Raw genomic sequence first — 19,216 nt, 5'->3', positions numbered from 1 at the left:
CATATATACTTTACGCTTTTCCCCCATCCGGTATCTTTATTTAAGATAAAGATAAATATTCTGCTGAATAATATTCTGAATAAATATGATTAAATATTCTGCTTTCTTGTGACACATGGCTGATCATCTACATAACCATTATTGCAAGACTGGGTATTTAGGTTCCTTGTAATTTTTCTATTAAAATAACGTGGCAGTTATCATTACTTTAGACTTTCCTTAGATTTCTAAAGCCCAATTAGAGGCTGTGAATATTTCCAAAGCACTTCCAGAAATGTAGTTTCTCCTACCAGTTCAAGTGGCAGCCTCTTCTCACTTGCATTATTTTTAAAGATTTTGTTAATTTCATAGGTACAAAAGTATCTTGTTACTTCTCTATTATGGGTGCGGGTGAACTTAGTTTAATTCATTTGCATTTCCCTTTTTAAAAATTATTATTCACAAGTCTGTTACTACTTAATATCCTTTCTTAGAGGATTATATTCACTGATTGTTTTTTTAAGATTTATTTGGGAGAGAGTAGGGGAGGAGCAGTTGGGAGACGGAGAGAATCTCTTGGAAAGTTTTTTAGTACTACTTTCCATTCCAACCCACTGAGGAATGGGATGATTCTGTTATTTTTTGGCCAGAAATTGCTTGATCCTGCAAGTCTCAGGAGATGTGGCAAGGAAGAGTCAGGTGCACACACCACGAGGGCAGAGTGAGGGCAGAGGGCCGCATCTCTGACCTGGAGTGCGTCAGAGTGAAGATAACACCCCATCTCCAACGACACAGATTTACTGCAAAGAATGATCCACTCTGGCCCGTGTCCTGGGAGATGAGCAAGCCAGGCCGGCAGCAGTAGGCCAAGCTGGGCTGCAGGACAGCTTGTAAAGGCAACCAAGCCTAGAGGTGGATGGGATGCCAAGGGGACTGCACGGTGCATCCACCACAACCTGCCATCCGTTTCTGCAGCAGCAGGTCTTTAACCTGCATCCCTCACAGCAGCACAGAGGTTAAGGTCCTTACTGACCACCCACACTGAGAGCTTCGCCAGTCCACGGAACATGTGGACTAGAAACCTGTCTGCCATCGTGTTTGGACAAGACGAAACAAGAAGTAGAAATGCAGGCACATGATTCTTCAAGTATACAATTTGTTTTTATTTACAATACCCTATAAAAATGTAAATTTAGAAACTTTAATTTTTATTAATTAGAACCAAACAAAAAAGATAAAGCACAGAAAGGAAGAAATAAGTCAAGTATTCACTTGATCCGTTGTGAGGGGAAGGGAGGGAAGGCGCGTGGTAGAAACAGTCAGTAGGTGAGGGCTGGGGGGAGCTAGGTCAAGTGGTCAGGAGCAGCTGCTGGGGGCTGGGGCCCAGGGTGGGGGTGGGGGCAGAGATGGGAGCAAGGACAGCGGAGTAACAGGACAGTACTGCAGGACAACACACGCATGTGCAAACGGTTGATTCTCTCTGAGCATCATCACGTGTCCCCTCACTAACATTTGAGAAGGTGAGAGTAGCATACAGTATATGAGGACAGCCATGTGAAATGGATGCTGATTTAATGTTCTGGAGGGCTGTAATGACTGGAGAGCAAAGGCCTCTTCCTGCTTGGCTGCTGTACGGGTGGGGAGGATGGAGGTATGGGGAGGGAGGGGGAGACAGGAGAGGGAGGGGGATGGGGTCGGGAGGACCATGGCCGGCTGCTCGGCCAGAACGGACTGGGACTAGAGCCAGGCCCCTGATGCCCGGGAGGGGACCTGCAGATGAAGGGGAAGGACAGCAGTTCTGCTGTGCTGTAGAGGGGCCGGCAGAGCAGACCAGCCCAACTACCTTCTGTGGTCACCTGTGCAGGCTACTACCCACAACATCAAATAATAAAGGGGAAGAGGGAAGTAAAAGCATGGCTTTATTGAAGTTGTGTCAGGAAGACAGAGCAAGTGCGCCAACGCTATGCTGTGGAAGCAGGCTGTACGTCCGGTTCATCTGGGGCAACCCTGCACTCCTGAAGGGACATGCTCCAGCATACAGTGGTGGTTGCAGGAGAAGGGCCTAACCCAGTGCCATTTCATTGGTGGGGGTGGGGGTGGGGGACACGATGACAGGGGACACACAGATACAAAGGGAATAGGGCAGGGAGGAGACACAGGACTTCTCAGCCTAGAGCTGGGTGCCAGCCAAGTAAGAGTTCGGATTTTATTCACGTGCTGCATACCCTGTATTTAGATTAAAACAAGCAAAACCCACCAAATTAATTACGAGATGGACTAGAAACAGATTAAAAATACATTGGCTGATTTGTTTTTTGAGAAGGGACCTGTCAACTACGTATTTCTCAATCTAAAACTCGTTCTTTAAGGGTCCTCTGGACACCACGTGAACGTTATGTGGAGAGTGTGCATATATATATATATATATTGGTTTCTACTTAATTGGTTCTCCTATAGTTGTATTGATATGGGGCAATGAAAGAAGACTTGAATAGGACGAGGGCAGGAACCCTGTGGCAGGCTACGGTCTACTCTGAACTGGCATCGTGGGGTGGGGTAAGGGGAGAGATTACATTTGTGTCTCTAGGGCAAAGAAAATGCAAAGTTGAGAAGAATTGAGAGGAAAAGCAGGACATGCAGAATTGTAACACAGAAGGTAGGAAGGAACCAGCAGGAGAATCGCCCAGCCAAGTGTCACAGAGCAGTGGGGAAACACCTGGCAGGGGGAGACCACCCCTGTGACCGGAATCCGTCCACGAGACGCTTTGGGGAACAAGCTACCTTCCCTCCCTCATTAAAAACACTCCATCATGACGGCGGCAGTGCAGGTGGCAGCCAGAAGGAGGTCCAGGCTGCAGGTGGAGACCTCTTATCGGATCCCCTGAACGAGCCTACGGGTGAAAGGAGACAGAAAGGACACTTGCGTAGATGAGTCAAAACAGAAGGTGATTGTTTGCATTAGTCACACCCTTGTTAGAATTCTCAGAACACTGATGCACTCCCTCCCTTGCTCAGTGAACTGTGAGGATGCTTCTGTACCCCACACAGCGTCCTGTCGCTGGGAGATGCTCACATATGCATATGGGTCCTTAACCACTTCCACCAAATTCAGTTTTGTGCCCCCCACCTCCTCCTCCCCAACACCTGCAGTGCCCTGGTGCCCCCAACCTCCTCCCCTTGACTCCTGCACTGCCCTGGTGCCCCTGACCTCCTCCCTGACTCCTGCAGTGTCCTCCCACCCCCCACCTTCTCCCCCTAACTCCTACAGTGCCCACGTTAGTGAGATGTAGATTTGCGCTGTCTCACTTACTGCAGCTTTGTCTCCAGCAAGTTCAGTTTCTGTCGGTCCACATAGCGAGAAAACAGGGACACCAGGTTTGTGGGCATAGAGATGGGCTTGGCCAGGGCTGCTTGGGGAATCCGCAGAAGTTCCCGGGTTGCCATGAACATCACCTCCGTCCTGAAAGGAAAACCATTAAGAGCAGATGAGAACATGAGGAGAAGAACAAAGGGAGCACCTTAAAGAATGTGAAGGAAGAAATGCAGCCTGGACTGACCACTGGTTGTTCTGTGTTGATTCTGTGGCAGGGTCTGAACTCTGCAGGTCTTCCCCACGGCTCAGGACGACGAGGAGCAGTGACAGGCCAAACTACAGGAGACAGAGGGAATCCCACTCAGCACCGCACCCAATCCTCCAGCACCACGGACAGGGTCCCAGCATCAGACCCGGAGCAGCACTGCATCAAGGTGGCCCTACCACTGTGCTGTGGGATTGGCAGACTGGGGCAGCCGTGAGCTGGGACGCTGCGTCTTCCTCCTGCCTCCACTTCAGCAGAGCAGTGACGGCACCATCAACGAAAGGGCCAAGCATCCTCCCTGCTTCCCCACCCCAAAGTCAGATGAAAAGGTAATTTTTCTCTGCCACAGATAACATGGTGTTTCTTTTACTAAAACAAATGGATTTAAAAAGAAAGTCAAACTCTGATACAGAAAACTAAAAGTTCACAGAAAAAGAAAAAAAAACATTTAATAGATGAAGATATTTTGAATAAAGACAAAAGATGTGAAGACCAGTGGGAAAATGTAAACAGAGAGGTCACCGAAATGATGAGGGTATGAAAAGCTTTCCTTGAGTCTCCTGAGAAAGTTTCCTGAACAAAGGACACACCTGCTGGGCCAACAGAGGCAGAGAAGGACTCCGATACATCACGTGTCTGGGACGGTTAAGATTTAACAACCTGCCGCAGAGACTGAAGATATGCCCGATTCAGTAGGCAGTATCGGTGGGACACGCATGGTCAAGGGGCACAGAGTGGAATACGAACAGGAACAAGGGGCAGGAAATAACATATATGGAATCACAGAGACAGGGGTCTGAAGGGAACCCCGGTTCCCGAGCTCGCCTCCCAGAGAACCCTCAGGTCACCGTCAGAGAACAACACTGGGATACATGAACCATCTCCTGTCTGACCACATGGTTTTCTGCTGCCCTTATCGATACTAAAGCTCAGAGACCACGCACCATGGGAGGCCCACAGCCTGTTACCTCCCAGCCCCTGCTGTACCTGCCACCCTGGAGTCCTGCCCTGACAGGGTTTCAGATGCCGGGGGGGAAAGGGCCTCGACACTCCCCATTCCACTGTGCTTGCACACATGCCCACCGGGACAAAGGCAGCACACTGAACCATCACAGCGCTGAGCTCATCGGAGCAACAGAGCAACAGGACTGCTCTGAATCGTCACCTCCCCGTACAGCCGTGAAGTGAAACTGTGCTCAGCGTCACAAACCTAGCGTGGGTAGGAAACAGAAAGCTGTCCAGAAAGTTCATGTCTCCTCTTCTGTGTTACACTCCCCCTGGGAGCCTGATGTGTTTTCTTCCTCGTGTTCGAATTAGGATTTTACCTGAGACCACAACAGTGTGAACTAAGAGGTTTCCCAGCCTTCTCTGCAGTTCCATGTGGCAAGTGAGGAAACCCTGGCCACTGAGATTAAGTAGAAGTCGCTGGTCAGAACTCCTGGAAAAGGTGCCAGCAAGGCAGCCAGCTCTCTGCACGCACCTTCCTGACACAGTGGAGCTGGAGTGGTCCTGAGCGTGGCAGCCACTGCTTAGGCTGCAGAGCAGGAAACCTGGGGGGCCTGCACCCCTGATGCCAGGTGGACACTGTGCCCAAGCTACTCTATGTGAGATACAGAAAATCCTATTTTGTTGACACTAGGAGCTTAACATAACTCCTGACTGAAAGAAGCTTCTAAGATTGATTTATTTTAGAGATAGAGAAAGAGCGAGAGAGTGTGCGTGGGGCAGAGGATGGGGACTGCGGCAGACCATGTGAGTGCAGAACCTGACACGGGGCTCGATCTCACAACCCTGAGATCACGACCTGGGCTGAAACCCAGAGTTGGCTGCATAACCTATGGAGCCACTCAGGCACCCCTGAAAGCAGCACCAACATGTGTAACTGAAATCTAGAAGGGCAGGAGCACCTTGTTCTGGAGCACAGCAGCGAGGTGAGGGTTGGAGGGTGCTGGTGCAGCTGCGCTCTGAGGTAGGTTCATGAGCTGTTGCAGAAGGCTGGTGACAGTCACTGACGGAAGGTGATACAGGAGCAGAGAGAAGGGATTCAGTAAGCATGGCAGCACCTATGAAAAATAAAGAAAAGTGTCACATCCTGGCAGCTATGGCTTCATGAGCCTGTGTCAGCAGGCGCGGACGGGAGAGTGCTCAGCAGCACTTGGGACAGCCTCAGGCAGATTTACCACAAAAGGGCTGACATGTCTAGCAGGTACCACCAGAGTCTCAACAGTGGGTTCTGAGATGTCTATGGACAAATTTTAAAGCTCAATTTGCACAGGAAACAGGATTCGTATCCACCAAGGGTGTAAAATCACTTCTCAAACAGCATGACTCATGGTAACACATTGGTACTTTAACCCATTCCACAAACACTTCCATGCCTACCATGTGCCAGGCACCGGGGCCCCCTGTGAAATGGTAAACAGGACAGACCTGCAGGCATCTAAGGTTGCGTGGGGAGTCACGAATAAACCGGCAAATTCAATATACCATGAGGAGGACTCTAAGACACATAAGTTCTGAGTGCCGTGGAACTATCCAGAAGTGTTTTCAGATTTAATTAGATCTTGTCTGATCTTTATAAAGCTCAACAGGAAGATAGAGAAATGATAATCTAATTTTTCAGATTAGACAAGCCAGGCCAAGCGAGCAGAAGCTCAGTGCCATAGCTAGAAGAGACCCAGAATCCAAGGCTGTTGAATTCTGGCCTGTGAGTCATTCAGTTCTTTGAGCCACAAGGCCCAGGTGGCAGGGTCAACAGAACCAGGTTCTAACACAGGAGAGGAACCAGGGTGCTTCTAGCACTCACTGCCCATGTATAAAAAGTGACGGCATTCAAGATGGAGAGTGGACTTTCTGTTACCTACTACTCTGAGTACACAATGCTTTAACAACAAAAGCAGTTTTAATCATACATAAAAGTGTAAAGAGTACGATGAAATCTGTGTGCCCATCACTCAGCTTCAACAATTAAATCATCAACATTCATATATGTACTATGGAATATTACTCAGCCATCAGAAATAAATACCCACCATTTGCTTCAATGTACATGGATGGAACTGAAGGATTATTATGCTGAGTGAAGTAAGTCAATCGGAGAAGGACAAACATCATATGGTTTCACTCATATGGGGAATATAAGAAATAGTGAAAGGGTGAAATTCCCTGGGAATTAAATAGTGAAAGGGACGCCTGGGTGGCTTTGCACTTGAGCGTCTGCCTTTGGCCCAGGGTGTGATCCTGGGGTCCCGGGATTGAGTCCCACATCGGGCTCCTTGCATGGAGCCTGCTTCTCCCTCTGCCTACGTCTCTGTCCCTCTTTTTGTGTCTCTCATGAATAAATAAAATCTTTTAAGAAAAAAAAAAAAAAAAAGAAATAATGAAAGGGAATATAGGGGAAAGGAGGGGAACCGAGTGGGAAATATTAGTGAGGGTGACCGAACATGAGAGACTCCTAAGTCTGGGAAACGAACAAGGGGTAGTGGAAGGAGGGGGGTAGGTGAGGGAGGTTAGGGTGACTGGGTGACGGGCACTGAGGGGGGCACTGGATGGGATGAGCACTGGGTGTTATATATTGGCAAATTGAACTTCAATGAAAAAATATACAAAAAAAAAAAAGAAAAAAGAAAAAATCATCAACATTCTACCATTCTTAGGAAATCAATGTCCCTCCCATATAACCTAGCCTTTCACCCATAAATACTTCAGCCAGTATCTCTAATAAAACCTCTCAGTATTATTGCAGCTAACAAAATTAACAGCCGTTCCTTAGTATCACCTAATATCTCCTCCAAATTCAGATTTCTCCAGTTGTCTCAAAAACATTTTTTTAACAGTTGATTGATTCTAATCATGATTCCAACAGGACCCACACATCGCATCTGGCTGGTAAGGCTTCTAAAATCTGCAAACAGGTCCTTTGCCCATGCTCTGTCTCCTTTTCTCATGCTGTTGAGTTACTGACGCCGTCCTGCTGTCTGGATTTGGCTAATTGCACATCTGTGGCGTCACTTAACAGGTTCTACCATCCTCTGTCTTTCCAACAAAAACTGATGATTACAATTTGATATTTGATAAGATTTAAGTTCATGAGGGGAAGGCAAAAACTTCCCCGATGGAGAGCCGAGGTTTCTCCTGCATTGTGTCACAAAGCACAGTGACTCTCATTTAGCCATTAGTTGTCTGGTGCTCCAACTACTGTCCATTCCCCATCCACCTGTTACCTAACCTTTTGGCACCAGTAAGAAATTGCTGTCCAGGCTGACTGACTGCTTTTCCATTATCGATTGTGAACTGGAAATTTTCTAATTTTATAATTTCTTTTGCATTTATTAGCTGAAATGCTTCTAGGAAGGATTTTCTATGATCAACTTTGTGGTCACCATGATGTCTCGTTGTAATGAAAAGACAAGATAGATGTTTTGAGTCTTTTCCTTTATCCATTTTCAGGATAATGAACTGATGGCCTAGCAATCTTTGAAGGTGAATATATGTATTTTTGGTATCATTATGAACCATTAAATTAAAAATATTTTATGTATGTCAAGCCACTGCCGTAATTTTTCTTTCTGATGCAAATTACCCCATTTTCAGGCAGTAGGAGCCCCTTGAACTCTGTCTGTACATCTTTCACATAGGACCCTAGGAGTCAGTCACCTTCCTTACTTTCTGGCACATTATTCCAGAATTACCTTGTATAGTTTATGCCTTAGACTTGCAACTACTCACTACTTCCAGCAACGGTATTCAGAGATCTGGCCTATTACTCTTGAGCATGCATAGATAAAAACTCTGGCCTCTCTAATTAACCAAGTTTTCATCACTCACAGGTACCTCCACGGAGGCAAGCATCTTCGAATTCCTAGCTCCCAGCACTAGGCGCTATATTTCTAGGACCTAAAATAGTATCTGGTCTATACACATGTTCAGTAAGTATCGACAGAATGAATAAAGCTCTCCCAAACTTGTTTCCATAGAGGAGTTACTCTAGGACTGGGAGTGTGCACCCCATGGCCTACAACCATCTATGGCTATAAGGGACCTGTTGCTTTTAGTCTGGCTTCTATTTTCTAGGATAAACCTCAAATCCTTAAACTTTCCTCCAACCCATTTTCCCTTCTTAAAATCTTTCCAATAGTATTTGTCTCATCCCACTTTACCTTTCCTGACAATGAGGCCTCAACTTTGCATTAGTTTCTTCTGCTGGTGCTATAATCTCTAGAAGGACTTTTTCAACTCGTTATGATTTTAGAAGGAATAATTTTCAGCTTTTTCATGCCATCCCACTTACAAGGTATTTTGGCACCATGTTTTCTGTGGATCGTCACCAGATGGTTATTAATCAAGCACAGTCTAGGGACGCCTGGATGGCTCAGCAGTTGAGCATCTGCCTTCCACCCAGGGTATGATCCTGGAGACCTCGGATGGAATCCCACATCAGGTTCCCTATAGGGAGCCTGCTTCTTACTCTGTCCATGTCTCTGCCTCTCTGCCTCTCATGAATAAATAAAATCTTAAAAAAAAAAAAATCAAGCACAGTCTATTGTAATAAGGCTCGCTCTAAGTTCTAACATTCTGAATCTTACAGTAATAATTGCCCGTTGTGCTACCCTTATCAATTTCTTGCTCTGAACTCCTAAAGTTATTCTAAATAGTGCTTATCTTTCAAGTGTTATGACAAAGATAAGTAGAGCACGGTTCTTACCAAGAGTTAACTTACAAACTTGAAAATCATGTTTCAAAGTCCAGCCTAGTTTAGATCATGATAAATGTCATTTACAAGCACTGGCTTGATTCATGTGGGACACCATTCAACTAAGTCTACAGCTGGATGTTAAGCTCCTGACAACAGCCCAACGAGGGATACTTTATATCCAGCAAACTAACCAAGATCATAAATTTGTAAATTTTCATATCAGATTCAGCTAGGGATTCTGTTATAGATACAGAAGCCCTGATTTTTCCTCTGTAAATTCTGATTCAGCATGTTGGGAGTAGGGCTGAATTATCTGCTTCTCCCAAAATTCTGATATACAACATAACCTCACAACTATGTCAAATTAAGATGGGATTATTGCTTTCCTTGGTTTAGGAACTTGGTCTACTGGAGCAAAAGTGGGATTAAAAATATAGTCCTGGAGTTTTCCTTTAAATAATCAAATCCTACTGCTGAAGGTTAGATAAGACAGCAGAAATGAGGAGGGGGAGAAAATGAAATTTGGATTCTAGAAACCTTATAAACTATGAAGACCCAAAGGAAAGAAGTCCCACATGGGGGATCACCTCGTCTTGTGCGTCCTTCTTGATAAGGAAAGGGAGATTCCTGGCTGTTGTCATGAGAATGTCAGCTGCTTGCTCTGTGGAGAGGAAAGGAAGAATACGGGCAACCATTCTCTTCCCTTTTCGGATACACATGATCTGTACAAAGTGGTCATCACTTGGCCTGCGGGGGAAGGAAATGCTCACTTAGGTCAGCAAGAACAATTGAAGACATCCTTTTTCTCCTCTTCCATGTTACTGAACGAATATGCTGTGCTCGTTTTCACCCTAAGATGACCTGTGCTGCAAAATAGTGAGAATTACTTCTCCAACTCTCAACCACACATTAACAAGTCGTTTTTCAAGTTTCTCAAATGTAGAAAATTGTCCTTTCACAGATGTACATTAAAAAGACTTGTTCAAACTACATGCATTCGTTTCCTTTATGTGTTATACAACTAAACAAAAAACATGGTTGATACGGCAAAATCTGAAAACATACATAAGCAAAAAGGATATAAAAACAATCATTTCAGAATTAACTTTATATTATTATCATATTTAAGAACATTTGTGCTGTATATTTTTTCACTAAAAAAGAAAAAAATGGGGCTCCTGGGTGGCTTAGTGGTTAAGCGTCTGCTTTTGGCTCAGGGCGTGATCCCGGAGTCCCAGGATCAAGTCCCACCATCAGGCTCCCTGTATGGAGCCCGCTTCTCCCTCTGCCTGTGTCTCTGTGTCTCTCAAGAATAACTAACTAAAATCTTAAAAAAAATAAAAAATCCAGAGAATTCACACAGCTTTGTTTCTTGACTTTCTTCACTCAACAACTTCTTGTGACAATATTCTATCTCCATAAACATACTTCAACTACGTTGATCTGATGGCTGCATAACATCTCAAACTATGGACAAACCTACATTTATTCAACCACTTGTATGTCAACCTGACTCCAGAAAAGGTGTGCTGAAAAGAGGGTGCTTATTTTTATGTTCTGGTCTGTGCGTGTTCTGGCTTAGAAGAATCACCAATTCTCTTAAATGGGCAAAGGAAAGGAAATTATCAGGACAGAGTCCTCTTGCATTCATCAAATAAAACACTTTGGGTTTATAGAACATTTACTGTTAGCAAGATCCTGCATGGGAGAGATGACAGATACAGATAAACAGCTATATTAAGGAGCATAGTCCCCACCGGAAGATTGATTGGCTTCCATAGCATATGAGCATTCTATGGAAATCCCAAGAGAATATAAATGTCTAAACTTTTCATCTCAGTAGAAAAAGACAACACAAAGATTACAAGGTTGAACCTGCTACAGTAAAGCATAAAGCAAGCACAATCTGTAGGCTCTAACACAGAAACCATATCTTGTTCTCCACCATATCTGCAGTGCCCAGCATAGGCCTTAGCAGGTAGGAAATATATTGGTGATGAATAAATGAATCTGGAAAAAAGAGATTTTTTTTTTCCTGGCTGGGAAGGATTATGAAGTGCTTTGTATGACATGGCACTTGAGTTAGGCCAGAAGGATAGACTCTGAGCTTCCCAGGATGGTAAGGAAGGTATCTGAGAGAGAGACATGTAGAAAGCTCAGGTCAGCCAAGTGAGGAGTCTGGCTGGTCTCACGTGTCACTCCAAGTGTACAATTCTTACCTGTCTTGTCCAGGCAATTTCCCCCTTAAGTTGTCATACATGCTACAAATTTTGTGCTTTCTTTCATCCGCCAGGGCAGGTCGCTCTTCTTCTAGACTTAGGAGATACCGCCTTTCATAATCCTCCACATCCAGGAGTAAACTATAGGTCTAAGTGAGACACAAAGCAGGCGACAGCATGCTGGGTCAGGATCGGAGTATTTGATAAACAATTTGAGAATTTAAGACCACCAGGTACAGACAAAGAGTGGAAACAAACTGTAGTAAGACTGAGAGGAAAAAGGTGCTGTTGAATCCAGAAAAACAGAGTGAAAGGACTTAAAGAATTCCTGTTTGTTGTCCCTCCTGACTTCTAACCAGGATGGAACGGACAGTACTTTGAAAACTTTCCAGCAGCAAGAATAGCACTGTAACATAAATGACTTGTATCACTGCTTCAGGTGTGCCTTATATCTATAAACACAGCAATAATTTCACTCCTGGGTGCACATACTCGTTTCACCTGATGCTCTTCACAACCCGGTCTGAAAAAAGACTATTACTGTCTCCACTGTTGCAGATAAAGAAAATGACGACAGCACAGAAAGATTAAGTAGCTTGCCTCGAGTCACAGACTCAGAAATGAAGACGATGTGATTTGCAGTGTGGTTGCACATTCTGTGCCCTTCCTCACTGTGCCTATGGCCTTGCAACACTGTTATTTATACTTTACAAACTAAGTGCCAAATGAGGACCACATTTTTCTTAGCATCCAGCACAGTGCCTAGCATCCAGGGGATATCCAGTAATACCTGTGAACTGACTTAATTAACTCAATTCACAGGTGGAATAATATAACTTTTTTCACTTTCTTAGAAAGGTGACCTGACCGCAAACACTTAGCAGTTAACTGAACAAGCTTGGACAAAGACCCAGGACATGTCACTGTAACTGCAGTGTTCTTTCCACAAGGCCATAGGTGAGGCACAGCACGTCCTTTCTAGTGTGTTCTGGTATACAACAGGCATGTAAGAAGAATATGCTCATTAATTAAAATCACAGCACACCGACTGCTTACTTTTCCACTTCTTGTGTACACATATATTTGACAGTTCCTTATTTGGAACTAACGACAACAACAAATTCTAAAACTTACTTTCTCAATTATGACAAGGGTTTTTCGTCTCTTGTCCCGAACCTGTTTTTCTTTTGTCTCCTAAAAAAAGACAAGACTATTCAGTGTGAATTCTTTATCTCTGTTAAAAAGACTTTTTTTTTTTTTTAAGATTTATTTATTCATGATAAGACAGAGAGAGAGAGAGAGAGAGAGAGGCAGAGACACAGGAGAGGAGGGAGAAGCAGGCTCCATGCTGGGAGCCCAACACGGGACTCGATCCCGGGACTCCAGGATCGCGCCCTGGGCCAAAGGCAGGTGCTCAACTGCCGAGCCACCCCGGGATCCCCTAAAAACAATTTTCTAAGTGTGCATAGTTTCATTTGTGACAAGACTGTAAGAGAAACTTACACATTAATTAATAAACATTAATCTAAACAACGATAACTGGACAAAGGTCATAGAATTGACTGAATTCACCCACAAAGACTATCAAACTGAGTTTACAGATGGATAAAAAGGTAATCGTAGAATGCAGTGAAGATGAAGATAATCACAAGAAAATCTTAAAACCCATAGAAAATGGTAATTTTAAAAACTGGAATAAACAGCCAATGCTATTTGCAGCCAGTGACCCAGTGTAAAGACTCCTGCCACCCAGAGTCTGGCCTAGCTGCCTTAAAAAGGAAGGTGTTAGCACTTCAGCCCACCCGCAGGAAACCAGAATGCCAGGATGTGCTGGGGTGCGGTGGAGGAAAGCTCCCAGTTAGACAACAAACAACTCTGTTGTGCCTGATTCCCTCCCACAATAACCCCCAGGGAGTAGGGATGACCTGACCCAGCATTTCTTGAACACAGTTCTGCTGACACTTACATCATCCTCACTCCGCGATGTTACAACGGCATCAATCATTTTTCGGGGGTTATTCACACTGGAGACAGTAAGCTTTCCCAAAGAGCCCTCGAACTGCACTGCAAGGACAGAACATTTCCAACAAATAACTTAGCAATGTAGGCAGCTTTCAAAGACCTTTATATTCTCTATTCTTTACTCAGAGCCTAACAATTCAGTACAAAAATCTATGTATCTAATGTGATGTTTTACCTAAATCTTTTCCCATTTTTTGGTTGCAAGGATAATCAATAAAAATCTGAAGTATTTCCCATTTATTATAGGGATACTAGAAATTATAACATGTTTTAAAAAGTTAAGGAACCTCAAGCAGTAAAGGATCTACAAGTCTATCTGCTAAACCACTGATTCTGTACTGCAATGAAGGCTGACCTCTGCATTTAAGGACAATAAATGAGCTTTGAACATCTCTACAGCCAGTCATCTATACAGTTATTTCTACCTTGTATCTACAGCATGTTGATTTTCTTTTATTATGGGCCAAGGCAAAAGGATCTTACCTGGCTTATAGGCGTGCTCCAGTTTGGCCACCTGAGGGGTAATGAGTTTGGTGCGCTCCTTTTTGGGACCTTCGCCTTGTACTTCTTCAGCAGCTGACAGTTTCTCCAGTTTTTCAAAGTAATTCTACCACAGGAAGAGGATTTCAGTTGCAACACAAGCCCAGAGTACGGCTGCTCTTTATCACTATGTGATTATACTGGTGGCAGCAACAACCTGGACTCTAATTAATATATCGATCCTTAATTTTTGCTAGACAGCTAGAGACATTTACTTCTCAAAAAATCCCAGCCTTCAGAAGAGCCCATCATCAACAGAAATATCTTTAAAGTTAGAGCACCAGTAACTCTTCACTGAGAGAACCAGATTATTAATGCTGAAGAGATTTCAAACTCTGGCCCGAAAGGCTCTGTGTGTAAGGAATAAAAGGCATATACAGACACCTTCTGGTGAATAGGGAGAGGCTCTCCAGCTTAAGAGGACAGAATTTGCTTAGTCAATTCTTACCCTACTGAAAACTAAGTCCAAAGAAAATTCTGTCAGGACTTAAAGCTACCACTATTTTCACAAGTGCCTCACCAGAGTAAGGGACAGAATGGTCATCTACCTGGTAATAGAAATCGTCCAGGTAGGGGTCAGTGCTCTGCAGCTGCATCATCTGGATTTTAGAGACCCAATCCTTCTCTCGCTGCAGCATGAGATTGGCGTAGGGATCCTTTCGGAGATGGTCCTGATGACTGCTCCGGTGACTTCCTCTATCTCCAGCACCATTGAGGCTCCGATGCTGGCTGAAAACAAACACAGGGGCACATTTGCTCTTTAGGCTTTGTAACAATACAGAAACAAGCTGGGCCAGTTAAAAATAAGACTGCACTTTGCTTTTGTCAACAAAGGAGTGAAAAGGGACTGAATCTTAATGGCATCAGAGAAGAAAGAGCTACGCAATGCACGCTGAAGGCAATACACCTGAGAGCTGCTGAGTGCCTCGCCATGTGCTGTGCACTCTCACCGATGGACGTCTGTTTAAGCCCGACAATAACCCTAAGAGGTAGGCAGTTTTATTTTCTCTGCTGAAGACAACACACCAAGGCTCAAGAGGTGTGAACACTGGCCAATTTGACTTGCAGTCTATATACTTTTTTAACTTGATGAAAATCATGAAATACTTCAAATACAGAGAAAAGCCCGTAATAAACATTCATTTATCCACCACCCAGACTTAATGAAAAAAAATTTATTTGCCCCCATTTGTCTCAGGGTTTTCAACAATAATATTAAAGCAATATACTGTTGTACTTAGTTAAGGCCCTCTTGCACCCTGTCTGGATCCTGGTTTCCTGCCTCCCTTCCTTCCAAGAGGAACCACTATCCTGACTTTGCATGCACTCCTCCTGAAAATTTTTTTTTAAAGAAGTTTTTGTTTATTTGAGGAAGAGAAAGAGTGTAAGCACACATGAGGCTGCTTGGTGTGTGTGTGTGAAGGGAGGGAGAAGAGAATTCCAGAATCCCAAGCAGACTCCACACTGAGCACGGCACCTGATGCCAGGCTTGACTGCATAAACGGGAAACCATGACCTGAGCCGAAACCAAGAGTTGGACGCTTAACCAAATGAGCCCTTCAGGAGTCCCTCTCTGCAATGTTTTTAAGACTCATGACAGATGTATGTCCTTAAATATTATACAGTATTATTCCATCTGCCTTTAACTTTTACACAAATTGTACTGGAAATGTAAATCTGCTCTTTGCTTCTTATTCAATGTTATGCTTGTCACCTCTATCTGTGTTGAGAGCATACAGAAGTATACACCAACAAGGAGAAGGCTAGTATGTGGTTCATCCACATTTTCAACATTATTTATTGCCAAATGCTTTACAAGAGGCTGAGGCTAACCAATATTCTTGCCAACAATGACAGTGTTGAGACATTTCACATTTTGCTTGTCTGATGATATAAAATGGTTATTTAATTTTAATCTGTATTTTCCTGATTATAAGCAAGTTTAAAATCTTTGAGTTTCAGGTGTACAATACAATGGTTCAACAGTTCTAAATGTTACTCAGAGCTCATCACGGGTGCTCTTAATCCCCATCACCTATTTCATCCACCCTCCCCTCTGGTCACCATCTGTTTGTTCTCTATAATAGTGATGAGTTTTTGTCTTTTCCTCTTTGTTCTTTTGTTTCTTAAATTCCACATATGAGCAAAATCTTATCAGCTTTACTGAGGTATAACTGACAAAGAACTGTGCATATTTAATGTGTACAGTTTTATAAGTCTGGACATGCAAACACTTATTACACCATCACTACACATATGGTAATGGATATATTCAACACCTACCAGAGTTTCTGTATCTCCCATTGTTTTTTTTTGTTTTGTTTTTTGGTGCTAACAACAACACTTCACATGAATGAGATTCATCCTCTTTATAAATTCTCAAACACATAAAACCATATTGTTAACTACAGGTACTAGAAGTTTTATATTTTAACAGTCAAATGTATTAATCTTTTCCTTTATGGTTTATACTTTCTGAGTCTTATTTTAAGAGCCTGTATTTTTTCCCCCTGCAAAAAGTATTTTAGAGGTTCTTTGAAAGAGAGAAGGAATTATACATGTAGAACTATAAAACTGAAGGTTTCTTTTTTTTTTTAATATTTTATTTTATTTTATTTATTTATTCATGGGAGACACAGAGAGAGAGAGAGGCAGAGACACAGGCAGAGGGAGAAGCAGGCTTCCTGCAGGGAGCCTGTTGTGGGACTCGATCCCAGGACTCCAGGACCATGCCCTGGGCTGAAGGCAGGCACTAAACCTCTGAGCCATCCAGGGATCCCTATAAAACTGAAGGTTAAAGAAACCTCAAAGTTATGTTTAATTTTCTAATTTTCTGTATATGAATGATTGTAGAATGTCAACTCCATGAAGGCAGGACTTTCACCCATCTTGTTCTTTCAGTCCTCAAAACCTACCACAGTGCTTGAAACACAGCGAGGGCTGCACATAGTACATATTTTTCTATTTGTTGAATGAGGATTAAATTATAGGCAAAAATAGAGCGAATGCTGACTTTACATAAGACCGAAATGTAAGGCTAGAGATGATATTTCATGGTTATCTCTGAGTTGAGATGATAAACAAAGGCAGTTAACAATATAGTAAAAACTCGGTAAGGAATATAAAATGACTTTTAAAAAATCAGATTTATATTGTATTTCTGATGTATGAGAAACAGATTTATCGAATCTTAGAAATTCGTTAATAAAATCTTGTCATTTATACCTAGTACATAAGGGCGCCTGTGTGGCTCAGCTGGTTAAACATCTGACTCTAGATTTTGGCTCAGGTCGTGATCTCAGGTTGTGAGATCGAGCCCCATGTTAGGCCCTGTGCTGGGCATGGAGTCTGCTTCAGACTGTTTCTCCCTCTGTCCCTCCCCACAACACACTCTCTAAAAAAATAAGAAAGCTAGTGTATCAAAAACATAAAATGACAGCATATACAATCTTCTTTACCAGTAACATAAACTCAATACTAATTAAGTTTACTTAAAAAGTAAACTAAATCAGTAGCATCTTGCTAAACTGTCAAAATTAAAAGCTGAATTAAGAAACCACCAAGGAGCAGGATGAATACTTACTTTCTGTTCTGTTGCTGTCTCTGATGCAAGAGCCGACGGTGTTGTGGATGGAGGTGAGTTGTGTCTGGTCTAAACATGGGGGCCTGAGATCTGAGAAAAACAGGGAAAGGTTTTCAATTCTCTTGTTCTGTGATGTTAAGTTTTAGAGAATGTTGTTGGTACAGGATCACTTCATACACTTGGACTCAGGGAATGTCCAGGTCTATTCTTAGACCTTTCAGAAGAAAAGACTGCTGTACTTTTTCATGTCCTCTACAAAGACTAATTCTCAACTCCTAAGACAAGGATCATAAAATTGGAGTGAATTAGCAGTGAAGCAGTACAATTATTTTAGTCTTCCTCCTAACTGTAAACAGAAATCTCTTAAAACATTTAATGTGCTTTGTTTCAACTGTTTGGGAATGACACTGAAAATGTATGTGTGATGGTCCATTTATGTCAACTTGGTTATAGGCTATGATGCCCAATTGTTTGGTCAAACACTAGTCTAAATGTTGTAAAGGTATTTTGTAGATACGATTAATTAAGAGTTAAGAAAAAAGAGGATCTTTGACAATGTGGGTGGGCCTTACCCACAGTTGAAGGCACTAAGAGTAAAAACTGGTTATTTCCCAGATAAGGAGTTCTGTCTCAAGCCTGGAACACAGAAGTGCTGCCTGAGCTTCTAACCTGCCAGTCTGTCCTACACATTTCACTCAGGACTGCAAATTCAACCCTTATCTGAATTTCCATTCAGCTGGCCTGCTCTATTGATCTTCTTAGCCATTTCTTAAAATAAATCTTTATTTCAAGATAGATGTGTGTGCACATATACATGTATACTTATATATATGTGTGTATATATATGTATCTCATTGGTTCTGTTTCTCTGAGGAATCCTGGTACAATATACAAGAAACCACAACCTCACTAGGAGCAGGAACTTGAACCCATCGAAAAACCAGGACAGAAGTGACAACTTAGCTCTAACACTGAGGTGAGCTGACTACTCAGCATCGACACCTCTGGTCTTAGCATACAGTAATTCTTAAGCGATAATTCTTAATTGATAAGTACTTTGTGGACCTGTGTGTTTGTAAAAGGGATATAAGGTGAGACCTAAGAAACGTCAGTAAGAATAAAAGAGGCGATTAACTAGTAACATGCAAATTATACATGTAGCACATAACTTTATGGAAATGTTAATTCCTAAGAGTGCCTGGAGACTGTCACACATCTCTGTTTGACAAGTGGAGGATCCAGTAACATCTCAAAACACACCTCTTGCAGACATCTAGGGGCATCCCTAAGAAAGAGATCTGGGCAACCGACAGGTAAACAGTGGCCTTAGTTTGCACACCTTAGGTTTTGCAGGTGAGGCCCTGGGCCAGGGGAGTGCTGCTGTGGAGGCGGCGGAGCAGCGGGGGGTGCAGCGCTGAAGAAGGCCCGGAAGCCGGGTGCTGGGGGAAGCACCTGCCCCACTCGCCCTTGCAGCAACTTGGGGTTCATGGCAGCTAGCGGACTACCAACAAATCCAGGGACCCGTGCAAACTGGCTGGGAGACATCCGTCCAGGCGGTAGCTAGAAAGAGGGAGAGGATCTCAGATTTAGTTAATCAGCA

General features: G+C 43.3%; 1 protein-coding gene across 1 annotated transcript in view; it reads right to left on the bottom strand.

The window, feature by feature from the left end:
* Nucleotides 1-1,118: 1,118 nt before the first annotated feature.
* PATL1 (PAT1 homolog 1, processing body mRNA decay factor) overlaps nucleotides 1,119-19,216 on the bottom strand; it is a 29,396-nt gene continuing 11,298 nt past the window's right edge. Inside the window, exons 8-19 of the mRNA XM_025452318.3 lie at nucleotides 18,956-19,176; nucleotides 17,617-17,706; nucleotides 14,582-14,762; nucleotides 13,977-14,100; nucleotides 13,438-13,535; nucleotides 12,606-12,665; nucleotides 11,472-11,620; nucleotides 9,840-9,999; nucleotides 5,465-5,620; nucleotides 3,537-3,628; nucleotides 3,290-3,439; nucleotides 1,119-2,870 (exon numbers count right to left, since the gene is read on the bottom strand). Of these exons, the coding sequence (XP_025308103.3) occupies nucleotides 2,849-2,870; nucleotides 3,290-3,439; nucleotides 3,537-3,628; nucleotides 5,465-5,620; nucleotides 9,840-9,999; nucleotides 11,472-11,620; nucleotides 12,606-12,665; nucleotides 13,438-13,535; nucleotides 13,977-14,100; nucleotides 14,582-14,762; nucleotides 17,617-17,706; nucleotides 18,956-19,176 (1,503 nt within the window). The 3' untranslated portion in view covers nucleotides 1,119-2,848. The remainder of the gene's footprint in view (nucleotides 2,871-3,289; nucleotides 3,440-3,536; nucleotides 3,629-5,464; nucleotides 5,621-9,839; nucleotides 10,000-11,471; nucleotides 11,621-12,605; nucleotides 12,666-13,437; nucleotides 13,536-13,976; nucleotides 14,101-14,581; nucleotides 14,763-17,616; nucleotides 17,707-18,955; nucleotides 19,177-19,216) is intronic.

Source organism: Canis lupus, chromosome 18 (genome assembly GCF_003254725.2).
Source record: "Canis lupus dingo isolate Sandy chromosome 18, ASM325472v2, whole genome shotgun sequence".
In the NCBI taxonomy this organism is placed as follows: Eukaryota; Metazoa; Chordata; class Mammalia; order Carnivora; family Canidae; genus Canis; species Canis lupus.
Note: the sequence above shows the minus strand (reverse complement) of the source record. Positions and strands in the feature narration are given on the sequence as shown.